At 43.1% G+C, this 16,354-nt stretch overlaps 1 protein-coding gene across 4 annotated transcripts in view; it reads left to right on the top strand.

Moving 5' to 3' along the window:
• LOC124711166 (protein diaphanous) overlaps positions 1-16,354 on the top strand; it is a 372,431-nt gene that overhangs the window by 269,443 nt on the left and 86,634 nt on the right. The window contains exon 1 of one of the 4 annotated variants that reach the window (XM_047241083.1): positions 9,397-9,515. The exons of 2 other annotated variants lie outside the window; for them this stretch is intronic. In XM_047241083.1, coding sequence (XP_047097039.1) covers positions 9,489-9,515 — 27 coding nt within the window. In that variant the 5' untranslated portion in view covers positions 9,397-9,488. Of the gene's footprint in view, positions 1-9,396; positions 9,655-16,354 lie in introns of those variants that run through there. One more of the 4 variants, XM_047241085.1, reaches the window with a different exon arrangement.

Genomic DNA, 16,354 nt, shown 5'->3' with positions numbered 1-16,354 from the left:
TTGGAACCTCGATAAATCGAATTCCTCAATAAATCCAAGTACACTACTGGCCATTAAAATTGCTACATCAAGAAGAAATGCAGATGATAAATGGGTATTCATTGGACAAATATATTATACTACAACTGACATGTGATTACATTTTCACGCAATTTGGGTGCATAGATCCTGAGAAATCACTACCCATAACAACCCCCTCTGGCCGTAATAACGGCCTTGATACGCCTGGGCATTGAGTCAAACAGAGCTTGGATGGCGTGTACAGGTACAGCCGCCCATGCAGCTTCAACACGATACCACAGTTCATCAAGAATAGTGACTGGCGTATTGTGACGAGCCAGTTGCTCGGCCACCATTGACCAGACGTTTTCAGTTGGTGAGAGATCTGGAGAATGTGGTGGCCAGGGTAGCAGTCGAACATTTTCTGTATCCAGAAAGACCCGTACAGGACCTGCAACATGCGGTCGTGCATTATCCTGCTGAAATGTAGGGTTTCGCAGGGATCAAATGAAGGGTAGAGCCACTGGTCGTAACACATCTGAAATGTAACGTCCACTATTCAAAGTGCCGTCAATGCGAACAAGAGGTGACCGAGACGTGTAACCAATGGCACCCCATACCATCACGCCGGGTGATACGCCAGCATGGCGATGACGAATACACGCTTCCAATGTGCGTTCACCGCGATGTCGCCAAACACGGATGCGACCATCATGATGCTGTAAACAGAACGTGGACTCATCCGAAAAAAATGACGTTTTGCCATTCGTGCACCCAGGTTCGTCGTTGAGTACATCATCGCAGGCGCTCCTGTCTGTGAAGCAGCATCAAGGGTAACCGCAGCCATGGTCTCCGAGCTGATAGTCCATGCAGCTGCAAACGACGTCGAACTGTTCGTGCAGATGGTTGTTGTCTTGCAAACGTCCCCATCTGTTGACTCAGGGATCTAGACGTGGCTGCACGATCCGTTACAGCCATGGGGATAAGACGCCTGTCATCTCGTCTGCTAGTGATACGAGGCCGTTGGGATCCAGCACGGCGGTCCGTATTGCCCTCCTGGACCCACGATTCCATATACTGCTAACAGTCATTGGATCTCGACCAACGCGAGCAGCAATGTCGCGATACGATAAACCGCAATCGGGATAGGCTACAATCCGACCTTTATCAAAGTCGGAAACGTGATGGTACGCATTTCTCCTCCTTACACGAGGCATCACAACAACGTTTCACCAGGCAACGCCGGTCAACTGCTGTTTGTGTATGAGAAATCGGTTGGAAACTTTCCTCATGTTAGCACGATGTAGGTGTCGCCACAGGCGCCAACGTTGTGTGAATGCTCTGAAAAGCTAATCGTTTGCATATCACAGCATCTTCTTCCTGTCGGTTAAATTTCGCGTCTGTAGTACTTCATCTTCGTGGTGTAGCAATTTTAATGGCCGGCAGTATAGTTGCCTGATCTCCCGGGGGCGAAATAATAATAAATAAATCAATAATTCGAAGAGATTGTGTGTTTTGGTACACTCGATAAATTGAAGCGATAGTCATTACAGACGTGGCTTAAAATCCGAAGTAGGCGGCTGTCTAACACGCAGTAATTCGAACTGTTTCGTCAGTTGTTTATTTCTTTCGTCACTCAGCTCTTCGCGACACATCTTTGTTTATTCAGCAGTGCATGACCTACTGCAGTACGTGAATCAGTTGTAAAAATGATCTTAAATAAGTCCTAGTATTTTACTCTCGCAAAGAAAGACACAGGATATTGCGGCCGTGAAATCTGGAGTGAAAAGCAATGTTGTAGCAAAACTACTGGGATTCCGCCATCCACGCTGTCAAAAACGTTTTGAAGGAGAAGAGGAAAAACGAGGAGGGGGAAGAGGAGGATTGATTGCATCTGAAAAGAGGCATAATCGTCATTGGAAACGTTGCGCTTGTACACCCTTAGAACGTAACGAAAGGATGATGTACACTGCCAGCAAAATACGTGAAGCACGTAGTACACTTGGTGGGATGGCAATGTAATTTTATACATGTACACACCATGGGCGGGTATGTTGTTGGTCAGAGTGACAAGTAGGACGGCTAACAGAGTGCATTAGTGTTGTTCATGTTTACTGTTGTCAGGCCCGGTGCGGCATGTAAGGGGCCTGAACAGCGTCAGATGTTGAGTGATCGCATTGAAGGACACACAGATACTGCATACTCGTATAAGACAGCCTTATCAGTACCTGACAGTTTGAAATAGGCCTCAGTCTAGGTGCCCATTTGGTCGACTAGTCGAACCGTTAAATTTTTAGATTTGTGGGGCATTCGGATGTGTAGATTTGTGGGGCATTCGGATGTAAAAGTGGCCCGATGTTGGACTGCACGAAAATGAGTATGCTTGTCCAGGCATACTCGTTGTCAAGGCTCCTGTCGACCACGTGTGACTAACCCCTTCACATCAGCGACTGCCATCGGCGGACAAGTAACAGACTCCCTGCAACATTCAGTGATATACCGCACCATTGGCCGGAGACTTGTTGCAGCCGGACTAGGGGATTACTGTCTCATGCATGTGCTGTATTTAACACAACACAAACTGCTGTGTTTGCAGTGGTGGCCGCGAACAGGGATCATTGTTTTCAGCTGTGAACTGCGTTTCTGCACTACCCCGGATGACCATCGTCGACCAGTATGGCGGCGACCTTGGGAAGAGCCTTCCAGTGTTTTGGAGAGGCACAGCGGTGTTACTCCTGGCGTCATGGGGCGCAGAGCCATCGGATATGACTTGAGATCAAGGCTGATAGTGGCTGAGGGAACTCAGATGGCAGAACGGTACATCGCGGACGTCGTGCGTCCTCATGGGTTACGTCTCATGCGACAGTATCGTGGTGCCCTCATAGAACGTGTGTATGACTAACTTGGACGTCATCTCTGTATCAACGCCAGTATCCAGGTTGTCAAGGATCATTTACAGCAGTTGTGGGACAGCTTTCCTCAGAGGAGGATACATCGGCTTGATGACACACTTCAGAGTCGAATCAATTCATACATCCTGGCCAGAATGGGTTCAGCGTAGTATTGATGAGTCGGCTCATACTGCCAGGATCTGTGTGAATTTGAGCCGATTTTGTGAGAACTGAAATAACGTCACATACTCTCTCAACCCACAAAATTTCGTCCCTCCCCCCCCCCCCCTTTCCTTCTAGACGCTTCTTTTGCCTGATAGTGTATTTTGGCATTGGTCACAACAGAAAATGAGATAGACAAAGCACGCTGCGCTTTAGTGAAGCAGAAAAAGTTCATTTATTTATTCGTAAAAAAATTTAAATTTTGTTATAGATTTTCGTAAATTTGTACGTACTTCTTCGTTTCAAACATAAAAAAATTAATCAAAAGTAAAAAATGAACTTTTTTATCTAAGTTGTTTGTTTGTAAAGACATGCGAATATTACTGAAATTACAATAGTATTTTTTAGCTTTATTTACTTCGACTTTGTCTTGATATCTCCGTGATCAGTCACGCTTACGTTGAATCGAACTCTCAGTTATTCAAACTTTTCCTGAGGTCCATCGAACTTCGAATTATCGAGAGTCAACCGTAATTTCAATGTGGTCAAATGTGGCCAACCTTTAAAATACTTGCCATAGCGCGAATCAAAAGTGGAAATACATTCCTGGTGGATGAGTTTATTTTAGAAACCAGTTATTGTTGTTTCCGTAATTAACTCAGACTTATGTCCCATACCACTGTACTGCCGTTAGTGGCATATTTATATACTGTTTTAAAATTTTGACTATACCTGTTATGTATTCAGGTGGAAAATGTTTTAATTGTGGTTTTAGTATTTTGACTAGAGCGATTTTTCTCAAATTTCCTTTTAACCACATGTAAGGTAACAGTTTCTTCTGAAGAAGGCGCCCCTAGTTGGCGTTGAAAACTAGTTAAAGAATTTTAAATTCATTTGCAACCGGTTGGCTGGAAATTTGTGACATCGTAATTAATTACGGTTGCTGATCACAACCATGTTCAAAACATATTCGTTTTTATTTATTTATAACAGTGCACCGGAAGATAATTCCACAAAACAATAGGCAATCGAAGTATTCAGAAGAAGGTAGCCTTCTTGTCTTTGTGTCAATATGACTAGATATACTTTTCGGTGCAAAATATGCCGAAATTATTCTCGTGCTATAATAGTTCGAAAACAATGAATTTAACACGTAGTATTTTATGCATTCATTCGGCTTTATTACATTACTTTAAGCTATATTTTTTTTCTCTTTTGTCAGTGTTCAGTCTTCCTCTACATCTATCCTCTACGAGACATCGTAGGATGTTTGACGGAGAATACTTCCGGTCATTTTCTACTCTTGCCCCTTCCATTCGCGAACAGTGAGTCTTACAGTTAGGGAAAACAACGATACAGTGCTAACACATGTTTATTGATGAGATTTAATTGTTTTACTCTCTGCCGTGTGTATGCAGTGTTGGTCACATTAGTTAAGTTAAACCTGCGTACCAGACCGTGGTGCGGACGCGGATCCCTGCCTTCCGCGGGCAATGTGCTAGCAATTATGCCATGCTGCAGAACTTGTCGCAGTCCTCCCACCCTCTTCCCCCCTCTAAACTCTACAAGGTTGCGCGTCACAAAACTCTGAGGTAACTGCAAGAGAAAGAACGGAGCGTGGAGTGTGGCTTACGCGCAGCCTGAGGAATGGTGCTGGAATTAATTCTTTTACCCTGTGCCAAATTTCCGTATGACAGCTTAAAACTGTGACGGTGTTGATGAGTGTACTCCGGACGATTCTGCGAACGGGACTGTCTGAGCAGAGAGTTATTTACTCTGGGTTGCCCTCAACACGTCCGAAAAACAAGTGCAGACGCGGAACAGCCGCGCTCGACCGCGCGACGGATGTGGTTGACCGCAGGATACAATGGAGAAGATTCACGACTATACTGCAGCCAGTCCACTGTTTCGGAGCCGCACAGAGCGGCTGTCTTTCCACTGGACTGCCTGCTACAAAGTGAGGCACAAATTCGAATAAGAATATAATAAAAACTAGTTTATGGCGTTTACTTTTACGTGAATAACGTTACGCATGCACAAAATAGTGATTAAAAGGAGGTAATCGTATACCATTTGTCAGCAGTCACCGAAATGGTCTGTGCAAAACTGAAACGAAGGGTAATGAATCTATAATGAGAAGTAGACCGGTTCTGACGGCAGTATGGTTTTAATAGCGACACTGAGTGAGTGCTAGAGGGTCTGAGCAAGCTTGGCTGATAATTTGGAATATTGTTTCCCTGTATCATTTCATTGCTTCTGCAGTACTTACGAGGGGTGAACAACGCTGTCGGGAAGTTGATGTACAGCATCCGACGTGTGCTCTGTAGGATCCCTCTCTTCGGGAAATTGTACTGAATCACACGTAGATATCTCCTATACAGGTCTGTAGATATCTCCTATACAGGTCTGTAGATATCTCCTATACAGGTCTGTCTTTACTATTTACAGATTATGCGCGAAAGAAACTAGTGTCGATAGGCTTCCGTATAAGTCCAGATTCCTGTACTTGCACCACTTGTGTAGGTCTCGGGTTCACGTTTTCGGTATTTTCACAGCATGCCTATAAGCGATGTACAACGTATGTACGCTAGCAGCTCCTACTGGAGTTTGTTAAACATATTTTGTAAACTCTTAATAAATTGCACATCTCTCGTTACAATAGTCCATCCCCTTCGTCCTCTCTTCTCTTAATCCCCCCCTCCGCCCCCGCCCCCACCTCTCTCTCTCTCTCTCTCTCTCTCTCTCTCTCTCTCTCTCTCTCTTCCGCTCCAAACCTCGGTGCAACTCGGCATTTTTCACATCAACAAACATCGTCTGAGTTGAAGGAAGCGACAGATAAAAATCCAAGTTTTGACTGAGGATAGAACCCAATTGAGTCACCTAGAAGCTACACACACACACACACACACATTCATTGTATAAGAGAAAAAATGTTTATTTTGTATACCGTTTTTGGAGCATTATAATTCAATTTTCAATGCAAGCAGTTTATGTAATTCTAGACTGCATCTTTCAATCTGATGTAGAGTGCACGCTGTTTTCAAACTTCTTAGTGGATTAAAACTTCGTGTCGGACCGGGACTAGAACCTGGAACCTTTCCTAAAGTTGGCAGTGCTCGTACCGACTAAGCTAAGGTCGGAAGCTTTCAGTTCATTTGATAATTGCCGATTGGACATTTCTGTTATTTGGTATTTGTATATTACTTGCATAACCCCTCACCCCAAGTCCAGTGAATCGGCGTTAGTCCGTTGCCCTCTCTATTAAGGGGATACGGAATCGGATTTTGGGTTAAAAAATCGAATTTTTTTTTATTGGCGTATTATATTCTGCCATGTTTCCTCTTTAAAATGACGTATCATACATAGCTCTACTACAATTATAACTATTTTATTTTTATATATTTGTGAGATCGGGTATTGCGCTTTAGTTATACACGTCTCTCGTGGCTGACCATGAACTTTTTGGCAGTACCTTTAAAGTGACATGAATTCAAATATCCCGGTTTCCAGCGACTATTTATACACTAGTTGCCCGAAAATGTTTCTCTCTGGTTTCCTCAAGTTACTCTTTGACTTTGTGGCGGGACTATTTTGTAAACAGTGTGATATAAGAAAGTAGTTGTTGTTGAGTTATTTCGTATTTAGTGCTTCATTTTTTGCAGTGAAAATGCCTAGAGCTAAAGCAAAACTATTTAAAAAGCGTGTGAACTGGCAAAAGAAAAGAAATAATGATTCATTAGCAAAGCAAAGCAGTTCATCATCATCACTGTTGGAAAATGTGAATCCACTTATTACTGATTTGCCGAACGAACTTACACCAAATGAAAACAGTGCTTCTCATAAAAAACTAAGAGATTTGGAAGAGAAATATAATTTACTTGATAGAGGGAATGAAGTTTTTGAACTCATTGATACGAATATATTGTGTGAAGCTCTTGAAAACAGTTTGTGCTGCAAAAAATGTCATGGAAACGTTTCTCTGAAAGTAGAATCCCATGTTGGCCTGGCTGCCCAGTTTAATTTAATATGCAGTGTTTGTAAATACAGCTGTAAGTTTCCAAGTTCGGTTTCAGTAACTGTAAATAATGGCTACAAGAAAACTGAACTTTATAGTGTAAATATTAGGTTAGTTTATGGATTGCGAGCAGTTGGTAAGGGCAAAGCAGCTGGTGATATGCTATGTGGTGTTCTAAATCTTCCAAGTGCACCTTCAAAGTTTGAAGCTTACAATTATGTACTAGGATCTGCAGTTGAAGATGTAGCACAGAAGTCAATGCAGGTTGCTGTGGAAGAAGCAGTGGAAGAAAATGACGGCAGTCGTGACCTCACAGTGGCGTTTGATGGCACGTGGCAGAAAAGGGGCCACACCTCCAACAATGGTGTTGTAACAGCAACTAGTGTTGATACTGGCAAGGTTATTGATGTTGCAATAATGTCTAAATACTGTAGGTGCACAGGCAGGCTGAAAAATGAACACAGTGATGACTGTATTGCTAATTATTATGGTAGTAGTGGTGGCATGGAGGTTGCTGGGGTGAAGAAAATTTTTCATCGCTCTTCACAGTGTTATAATGTTCGCTATGTCAAATATCTGGGAGATGGTGACTCTAAAGCATTCAAAGAAGTTTTGGAAAGCAAACCATATGGGAACAGTGTAAATATAAGCAAACTTGAATGTATAGGACATGTGCAGAAGAGAATGGGTGCCAGGCTGAGAAGGTTAAAATCAGTTATGAAAGGGAAAAAACTAGATGATGGGAAAACCTTGGATGGCAGAGGAAGATTGACTGATTCCATAATAGACCACATTCAGAACTGCTATGGCCTTGCAATCAGGCAAAATACAGGCAATCTTGAAGAAATGAGGAGAGCTATATGGGCTTTATATTTCCACACCGCATCCACGGATGAGCATCCACAACATGGTTTGTGCCCCAAAGGTGAAAACAGCTGGTGTAAATACAATAGGGGACTAACAACAGGAGAGAAATACATTCACCACCACAGTCTACCATCAGCCATCATGGCAGAAATAAAGCCCATTTTCAGAGATCTGGCTGACAGAAGTCTTCTGATGAAATGTCTTCACGGAAAAACGCAGAACCCCAACGAGTGCTTGAATAGTGTGATATGGCATCGTCTCCCAAAAACAGTGTTTGTCGGAATTAATACACTACATTTTGGTGTGTATGATGCTGTGGCAACCTTCAATCTTGGAAATATAACTAAATGCCAGGTCCTTCAAAAGTTGGGTATGTGTGTTGGTTCCCGTACGGTACGTGCTATGTTCTTTTTAGATCAGCACAGACTAAGGCATGCTGATAATATAATCAAGACATTAGTGAAAAAAGCAAGACAGGTGCAGAGGGGTGCCAAAAGAAGACTTGAAGATGATTATGAAGACTGTGAAGGGGGTATTAGCTACGGATCAGGAATGTTTTAATCTTCTTTCTCCGTTTCCCGTAAGTTTACTTTTTACTTCATCTAGGAACATTATCTCAGGTACTGGTCAACCTAGAAGTCTGAAATTTTTATGACGTAGTGACATAGGTCCCTATTACATACTGAAACAACGATTTTTTAATTACTTGATTTACAAAAGACTTAGGGGTGATAGTCTAGTAAAAAGCGATGGAAAAAATTTACTTAAAAATAAATGTACAATATCTCTGTAAGAAAATACTTTGACAATAAACTGTTGTTTCAGTATTGTTGTAACATATGAATGCACATACAGTAAAATTTTTACCTCTCTGTCTCCAGTAGTTTGTGAGAAAATGTTCCCTATAGTAGGCATATATTAACATTGCGGGGATAGGTGATTCCGTATCCCCTTACGGAATCATTCTGGCGCGGGTCGGGGAGAGACGGAAGGGGAGGGGGAAGGACATTTGAATCCGCATAAGCATTGTAGTCGTTGATAGAAGATGAACAAGGCGATGGGGCGTGATCTGGCTGTTACCACTATGTGATATTTGTCTACCGGCGGAGAGTGAACGTAGTAGGACGGTGATTTGAAATGCACTACCTCCTGACCATAGTCTATTGACTTAACAAGTGCGGCAGCTTCGTGGACAAACTAGGGTAACATATATGCAAGTGTAGGTAGAAGAAGGGTAAACTACAGTCCCTAGTCATCGGTGATAGCCGGCACTGAGACTGTGTTGCAGTCCAGACACTAGTAGTAGTGCGCGCCAACTACGGTAACGAACGCTTGAGGCCGAAGCCAGGCGCTGCAGGGGCCGTTGCTTTGGCTCGGCGTGGGTGCAGCGCAGCTGTGCGCCCCTGGCGGCGCGCCTTGACTTCAGCCAGTAAAATAACGCGCTGATGTCAACGTGAGTCACGTGGCCACCTTGACCAAGTCTACTGGAGGACGCCGCCGCGGCAGCGGCTACGCACCTCAGTGTTCGCCCGGCCGCGCAAGCGAGTGCGAGAATGTATTACCTGAGTAGCATCTTCCAGGTAATCCCACACTGTCGCATCCCCGCTGAGCGTCCGTGATCAGTGTACCTCCGCCACGGGCAGTCATCTTTCCCTTCAGTGGAGTGAACAACCGATTGTCCCGCCATTTGCGAGCAGTGCTTTCGGAATGGATCTGATGGTGAGGATGCGATCTGCCCCAGAGCAGGCGGCGGTGTAGTGAGGTGTTTTGTTTTCATTGTAGATGAGATGCTGGCGCGACTGTAAGATGTTGCTAACTTGGAATGCAGTACATTCAGCGTCAACTGTTGGCATTGGTGGCACAGCGTGTGTGTGTGTTCTTTAACGACCGACCGATCGACGGTCTCCAGATTACCGCAATAGAAGTGGCCTGGCGGAAATCCATTCTTCAGTTTCGTTTTAGTTTTCTTCTCATGTTTGTGATGTTTGGATTGTTACTAACCATCTAAGTGTTGGTCTGTACGGAACGTAAGTATCAACCCAATTGTTTAGTGTCATGTAGCGAAATTCACTATATTGCCGTTCTGCTTTGATTAGGGGCGTCATTGTCGGCACTTGTTTGTTTGTTTTTTTAAATGGAAGTTGTAAGATGGACTGATTTGTAACATTAGGTTGAAAGATCATACATAGTTTGGTTGTAGTTGGCAGAGCCAGCAAATGTATCACAACTTTTTAAATTCAGTTTGTAATATCAGTTGTTACGTTCACTTCGTCGTCGCCTTCCCACCACTAGGAAAAGCTCTATGTAACACTATTGTCCGATACTTTCCAGATGTTTGAAGACATTGTCATAGTCCGCGCGCAACGCCTATAGTATCTGTTGGGATCCCCATACTTCGTCACTTAAAAATACGCTTGAGTGTATGACGTAGTCCTCATAGTGCTGACGGGTAGTTGATTTATTGATAGCATAACTAGACAAAGCTGACGGTTGTAGCTTAACTAGGCAAAGCTGACGGGTTGTATCATATTCTTCACTACTTGTATTTATTCACCTCTATCGCACACTGGGCTTAGAGAACAATAATTTGGACCCCGATATTTGTAACCTGGCAATCTTCTGTTCATTTCTCACTTTTTGTACATTGTACTGTGGAAGAACACTTCGCTTAGTCATAAAACTGTTTCTTACCATGCAGCCTGTTTTATATTACAGCTCCTTAGACTACATTGTTTTGTGCACTTCTCCCATTAGCATTTTCCCTAATTTTGTTAGTTTTGGTGTATTTTAATTTACAATGATTGTATGGTGTGGCTCAGAGTGTAACTGCCTGACTACAACTCCCAAAGCCACTCGGTTACAGAATTTTTTTTGACACTTGCCACTTTTTCCACCTCTGCGATTCTTTTTTCATATCAGAAATGCTAATTTGCATCGAAGTTAATTTTCAATACTGGCTGGGTAAGACGGAAGACGGCAAGGGCATACCATCTCCAGTAGGATATTGCCTAATAAAGAACACCAGTACTCAACCTGTCCTTCGGTTTGACGCCAGGTTTGCATATATGACTGCATAATAAGAGCTCTAGCGGTTTGTCATGTATCCCATACAACAACGATAACAACAACAAAAAGCAACAACAACATTATATTTCCACATCCCTGGCGTCCGTAACTAAACAAGCCGATTGCTTTTATGTCCTAGTATACACCACTGCCGTCTCTAATAAGCCAATTAAAAAAGAAACTGAGTGGAATTCGCGTAAGACAGCTTTTACGGAAACTTCAAGCATTGATCTTTCAAGTGCGAAGGTGTCTTTCCCAAAAGCGTAAACAGGAGTAAGTTTCTTTGTGTTTAATGTATACTGAATTGTTCCTTCTACTTACTCCAAATGTTAGCTGGCTTCTTGTTTTACTTGTCACCAATCTTATCTTTTCCAATCAGACCGGAAGAAACCCACTCGGCTGCAATACTACTATTCCGGGTCCATGAGCGCCCACTAAGTTCCCAGTCTGACTGGTATGGATGGGAGGAGGTGCTGGGAAAACAGAAATTGACTCATGTCCGGAAGATTTGTGAAACACGTCTGATGAAACACGAAGTAGCTACAGTTTTTTGTTATGATTTCGACAGAAGACGACGACAGACTTCCTCTGCTTTTATATTTTTTCCGTGTCATTTAACAAGGTATTTTACGTGACAATGTTTTGCTTTGTATGACTTGCATATTTTAGACCCATTTAGAACCACCATCCTCTTCTACGAAAAGTAACACTGGATTCGCGTTCTAGAAGCTCTCTCTTTTTGCCTGGCCATCGTGTATTGGTGTATTCGATGTCCTTAAATATTTTTAGATCAGTATCGAGATAATAGCATTGATAATAACGCAGCCTTCGGTCAGTACAAACTTGTGCTCCGCGTGTTATGTTGTGGACGGTCTTTGAATCTTAATATGCCCTTTCCTACGAAAAGATAGAAATCACTAGCCCGAACCACAATGCTTTATTGGACAAGGTCGTTCTGGGGGGGGGGCACGCCCTTGCCTTTCAGAGGAACACATTCGCTGCGGATCGCGTCTTATGGGCAGGATTCCGATGTTTCGTGACGCCTCTTGAGCACTCGCGTTTAATTAAGCGTTCGTTAGCCCTTCGGACATCTGGAGGCTACAATTTAATTGGTTTACGGATTCTAACGCTCTGTCGGCGGGCGTTGATAATTTGCCCGCAAAAATGAATAGTACGTGATGACAGTGGAACCATGTCAGGTCGCTGACACGAGACCTAAAACTTTATATTATTACAAATTTGTAGAGACATTCGTAGCTACATGTTTATGTATTGCCAGTTATTTTCTGTCTTGGAATAGCCGCACGGGATTAGTCGAGCGGTCTGAGGTGCTGCAGTCATGGACTGTGCGGCTGGTCCCGGCGGAGGTTTGAGTCCTCCCTCGGGCATGGGTGTGCGTGTTTGCCCTTACGATAATTTAGGTTAAGTAGTGTGTAAGCTTAGGGACTGATAACCGTAGCAGTTAAGTTCCATAAGATTTCACACACACTTGAACATTTTTCTGTCTCGGAATATTCGGCGGACATTTGTTTAACGATTTTCTAGACGTTTTGCTAGCACGGGTCAATCTTCATTGCGGGTGGTGTATACGACTATTTTTATAAAAAAGGTGGAGGGCTTTGGATGGTTGTGCTTCTTCGGAATTCACACGTCTCAGCTCAGATCGTTATTTTTTACGTGAAAATGAAAGTCGTATCCAAGCGAAGCTGCACTGTAGAAAGAAAATAAGTGCTAACGGTAACACGAAGTCCCCCTAGCGACAGTGAATAGTTGTTTTCATCACATATAAGGAATGACGCCACGGAAAATTATGCATTTAACGAATAGAAAAAAACCTAGTCTTTTCTCTTGGTGCTGTAATCAGCTGAACCACCACTTCTTGCGACTGATGTCCTTGGCAATCTGTCTGGAAGGTTAATGGGATTTGCAATACGGACGCGTGAATTTTCAGTCTTTCAGGGCAGATAGTTCTTCCAGTAGTTCACCACAACCGTAGATGGTGACGCTGAGATTCCCCTACCCTAAATCGGGCTGTAACGGGCGATGAAACTTTATAAGCTCCACAAGAGTTCATAAAAAATAGGCCACGCTATTCAAAATAACTGATAAGAATGTTGTTGAGATTGCTGTTGTTAACAGTGCCGTCCGCATCTTGATTGTCGCTGAAGTTTTGGCTTTTTCATCGTGCTCTGTACATTCCATACAAAGTCATTCCACTTTTCTCCTAAGATTAGAGAGTTCTTGGATGGAAATATATTTACAGGTGGCGAGGAGGTTGGATGTACAGTACTGTTTTTCAACGATGGAAAAAAAGAACCAGTTACAGACCCTTTGAAAAATGATACTGGTGGTGATTATGTGGAAAACTTCCAAAATATGTGTATCCTAAATATGCATAAAGAATGCATCAGAATACAGTGTTTAAGAAATATCTTCTATGCTTCGTGTACATTAACGTCCATTTAACTCTTCTGTTCACATAGGGCGGGGAGCGTCAAGATCGCCTATCGTTATTGTGAAAGAGTTGTGTAACTGTAGCGCAGAACGAGAAATCAGCGTCAACGATCGAATAGATGTTTGCCCATTTTTCGTTCCGCAAAACATAGGGCTAGTCACTGAACTAAAATTGCACTGACAGATTCGCAACTGGTGAATGGAGATCAGCAATTAGTTTGTATCGGATAGACATGTATATTTTGAGTTACTTGTGCTGTGTAATCTGAGCAAACGTGTCTAGTGGCTTCGTCTTCAAAAGTGCATTGATCTCAGTTATTTCTGTGCTGGCAAACACACCTTGTCATTTGTAAAGCACAGAGAGAGGCGGCGTAGTGGTAATACACCGGAATCGTGTTCGTGAAGAAGGCGGTTCAAATCACCAACCGGACGCCCTGGCTGTGGTTTTCCTAAATAAACCGAGACGGTCCCTTTGAAAACAATGCGACTGATTTCCTTCCGTATCTGTCGCCGATCCGAGAGTGTGCTCTCCGTCTCTCGTAGTCTTCGGAACGTTAAACCCCGAACTTCCCTCCCTCCCTTCTTTTTCGATTTCTAAAGCAGATAAGATGCTAACGTTCCAATAAGTTATTGTTTTGTTCACAAAGATAATATTTCTGTTCCACAAACATCAGGTGTTCCGAATTGATGAACAGCATACGAGTATTTCAGTGATTCATTCCATAAATGAGCCTTAGAACAGCTGTAGTGATTTGTAAGCATTAATGAGACGACCACCAGCTGCGTTCATAGCGCTTACAGCGGAATAATTATCCACCTTATAGCGCTAGTCGTGGGTTAATTCGTGCAGATATTTCAACAGAGTTCTTGGGCCTTTTTATTAATGCTTTCCGTGCATCCTGCAGTGTCATTCTAAAAGACCACTTTTACTGCTGTCCTAGGGAAATTACGACGGGAATGCCGCAATTCGTCTAATGTAATATGGAAAATATTTACAGTTGTATATGTAATTCGTCATATAGGTAGTAACCTATTGTGACTTACGTATTCTGTCGACCACGATGTCATTGGGTTACAGAAACATCAAATCTGAATGAAATCCTCTGCTGGGAGAATACGTATACACTATACGTGCTTCACGTGCCCGTCTTTAGCTCTCTAGTTCTGTTCGTTCCTGTGCAGCATTTCCCTCGTTAACACTATTAGCGACGTAGTGTCAGTACTCTGCATTCTCGGGAACGGCAAAAGATTGTTGCTGTAGCATTCCTCGTAGGCGTCAAGCTGATAAGCAAGTGCTGCACATTTTCCAACACTCAGACGTTAAGCCTTAAGTGACCTACATGGTGGAATTTATCATAAACATTCAGTGATTCGTCAGTAGTTAGACTGGGGGGAAAGTACACTGACGGAAAAAAATCGCAGCACCAAAAAATAGTTAATGTAGGGTAATGAATTTTCGGGATTACTTTTGTCTAGGTAACAGAATTAAATGATCAACATTGCAAGATCACAGGTTAATGTAAGTGCGAGATATAGCTTTGCAAATGTGAAATGCTAGAACATTAATAATCAGTGTAACCACCAGAATGTTGGGTGGAAGTATGCAGATGTGCATGCATTGTGTTGTACAGGTGCTGGTTGTCATTTTATGGAATGGATTTCTTTGCCTGTTGCAATCAGATGGATTAATGCTGTTTGTGGATGACACTTGTGGTGTCGTCCAGTGGTGTCCCATACGTCTTCAATTGGAGGCAGATCTGGTGATCAAGCAGGCCAAGGCAACATGTCGACACTCCGTAGAGCATGTTGGGCTGCAACAGCGGTATGCGGGCGAGCGAAAAAACCCTCTGGAACGCTGGCCATGAATGGCAGCCCAACATACCGAATCACCAGAGTGACATACAGATTTGCACTCAGGCTGGATGGGATAACACGAGAGTGCTGCTGTTGTCATATGAAATGTCACCCTAGACCATAGCTCCAGTGGTAGGTACGGTGTTCTAGCACCCAGGCAGGTTGTTTGCTGGCCCTCAACTGACCACACAGCCATCCCTGGCACAGACACAGAATCAGCTTTTGTTAGAAAACACAACAGACACCCACCCTGCCCTCCAACGAGCTCTCATGTGACGCCACTGAAGTCGCAAACAGGGGTGGTTTGAGGTCAATGGAATGCACACTCCAAGGCATCTGGCTTGGAGCTGTCCTTGAAGTAACTGATTTGTAATAGTTTATTATGTCACTGGTGCCAACTGCTTCTCAAATTGCTGCTGCAGACGCAGTATTATGTGCCAGAGCTATACGCTGAAGATATAGTCTTTCTTCTCGGTAATGCCATGTGGGCCCCGGTCTTCTTGCAACTGTACATTCTCGTGACAACCGCTGCCAGAAATCATATACAGTGGCAGTATCACAGAAGGAACATCCAGCCGCTCATAAACCAATTACACGAACTTGTTCAAACTCTGAGGTTTTGATAATGGCGTCTTTGACGCCTTGGCAAAGATCAACTCATTATGTACAATCTCAAAGGTTACTAACGCTCTTGACCATTGCAGCCTTTGTTGAATTAAACCTGATTTGCATCCTCATAGTGGTGCAACTACCTAATTTTGTTCTGTTAAAAACCTCATGCCTTACATTATTGTATTAGAAGTAAACCTGATGTTAAGGCAAAGGCTGGAGTGAAGGCAGTTCTATTCCCTTCGCTTCCGCTGCCCTTTGAATTTAGTACCCAGCCAATTACTGATGTTTAATTTAGCTTTTTTTGTTTGCTTATTGCACTGATTCTAATAGTAACCCCCTGCAGTTGATGTTAAATGAGTCAGTTTTGCAATTGTAGGACAATTTCTCAGTGAAAAATTTGACAACATGGAGGCCATATTTACACATCTGTCTT

Source organism: Schistocerca piceifrons, chromosome 8 (genome assembly GCF_021461385.2).
Source record: "Schistocerca piceifrons isolate TAMUIC-IGC-003096 chromosome 8, iqSchPice1.1, whole genome shotgun sequence".
NCBI lineage: Eukaryota > Metazoa > Arthropoda > Insecta > Orthoptera > Acrididae > Schistocerca > Schistocerca piceifrons.
Note: the sequence above shows the minus strand (reverse complement) of the source record. Positions and strands in the feature narration are given on the sequence as shown.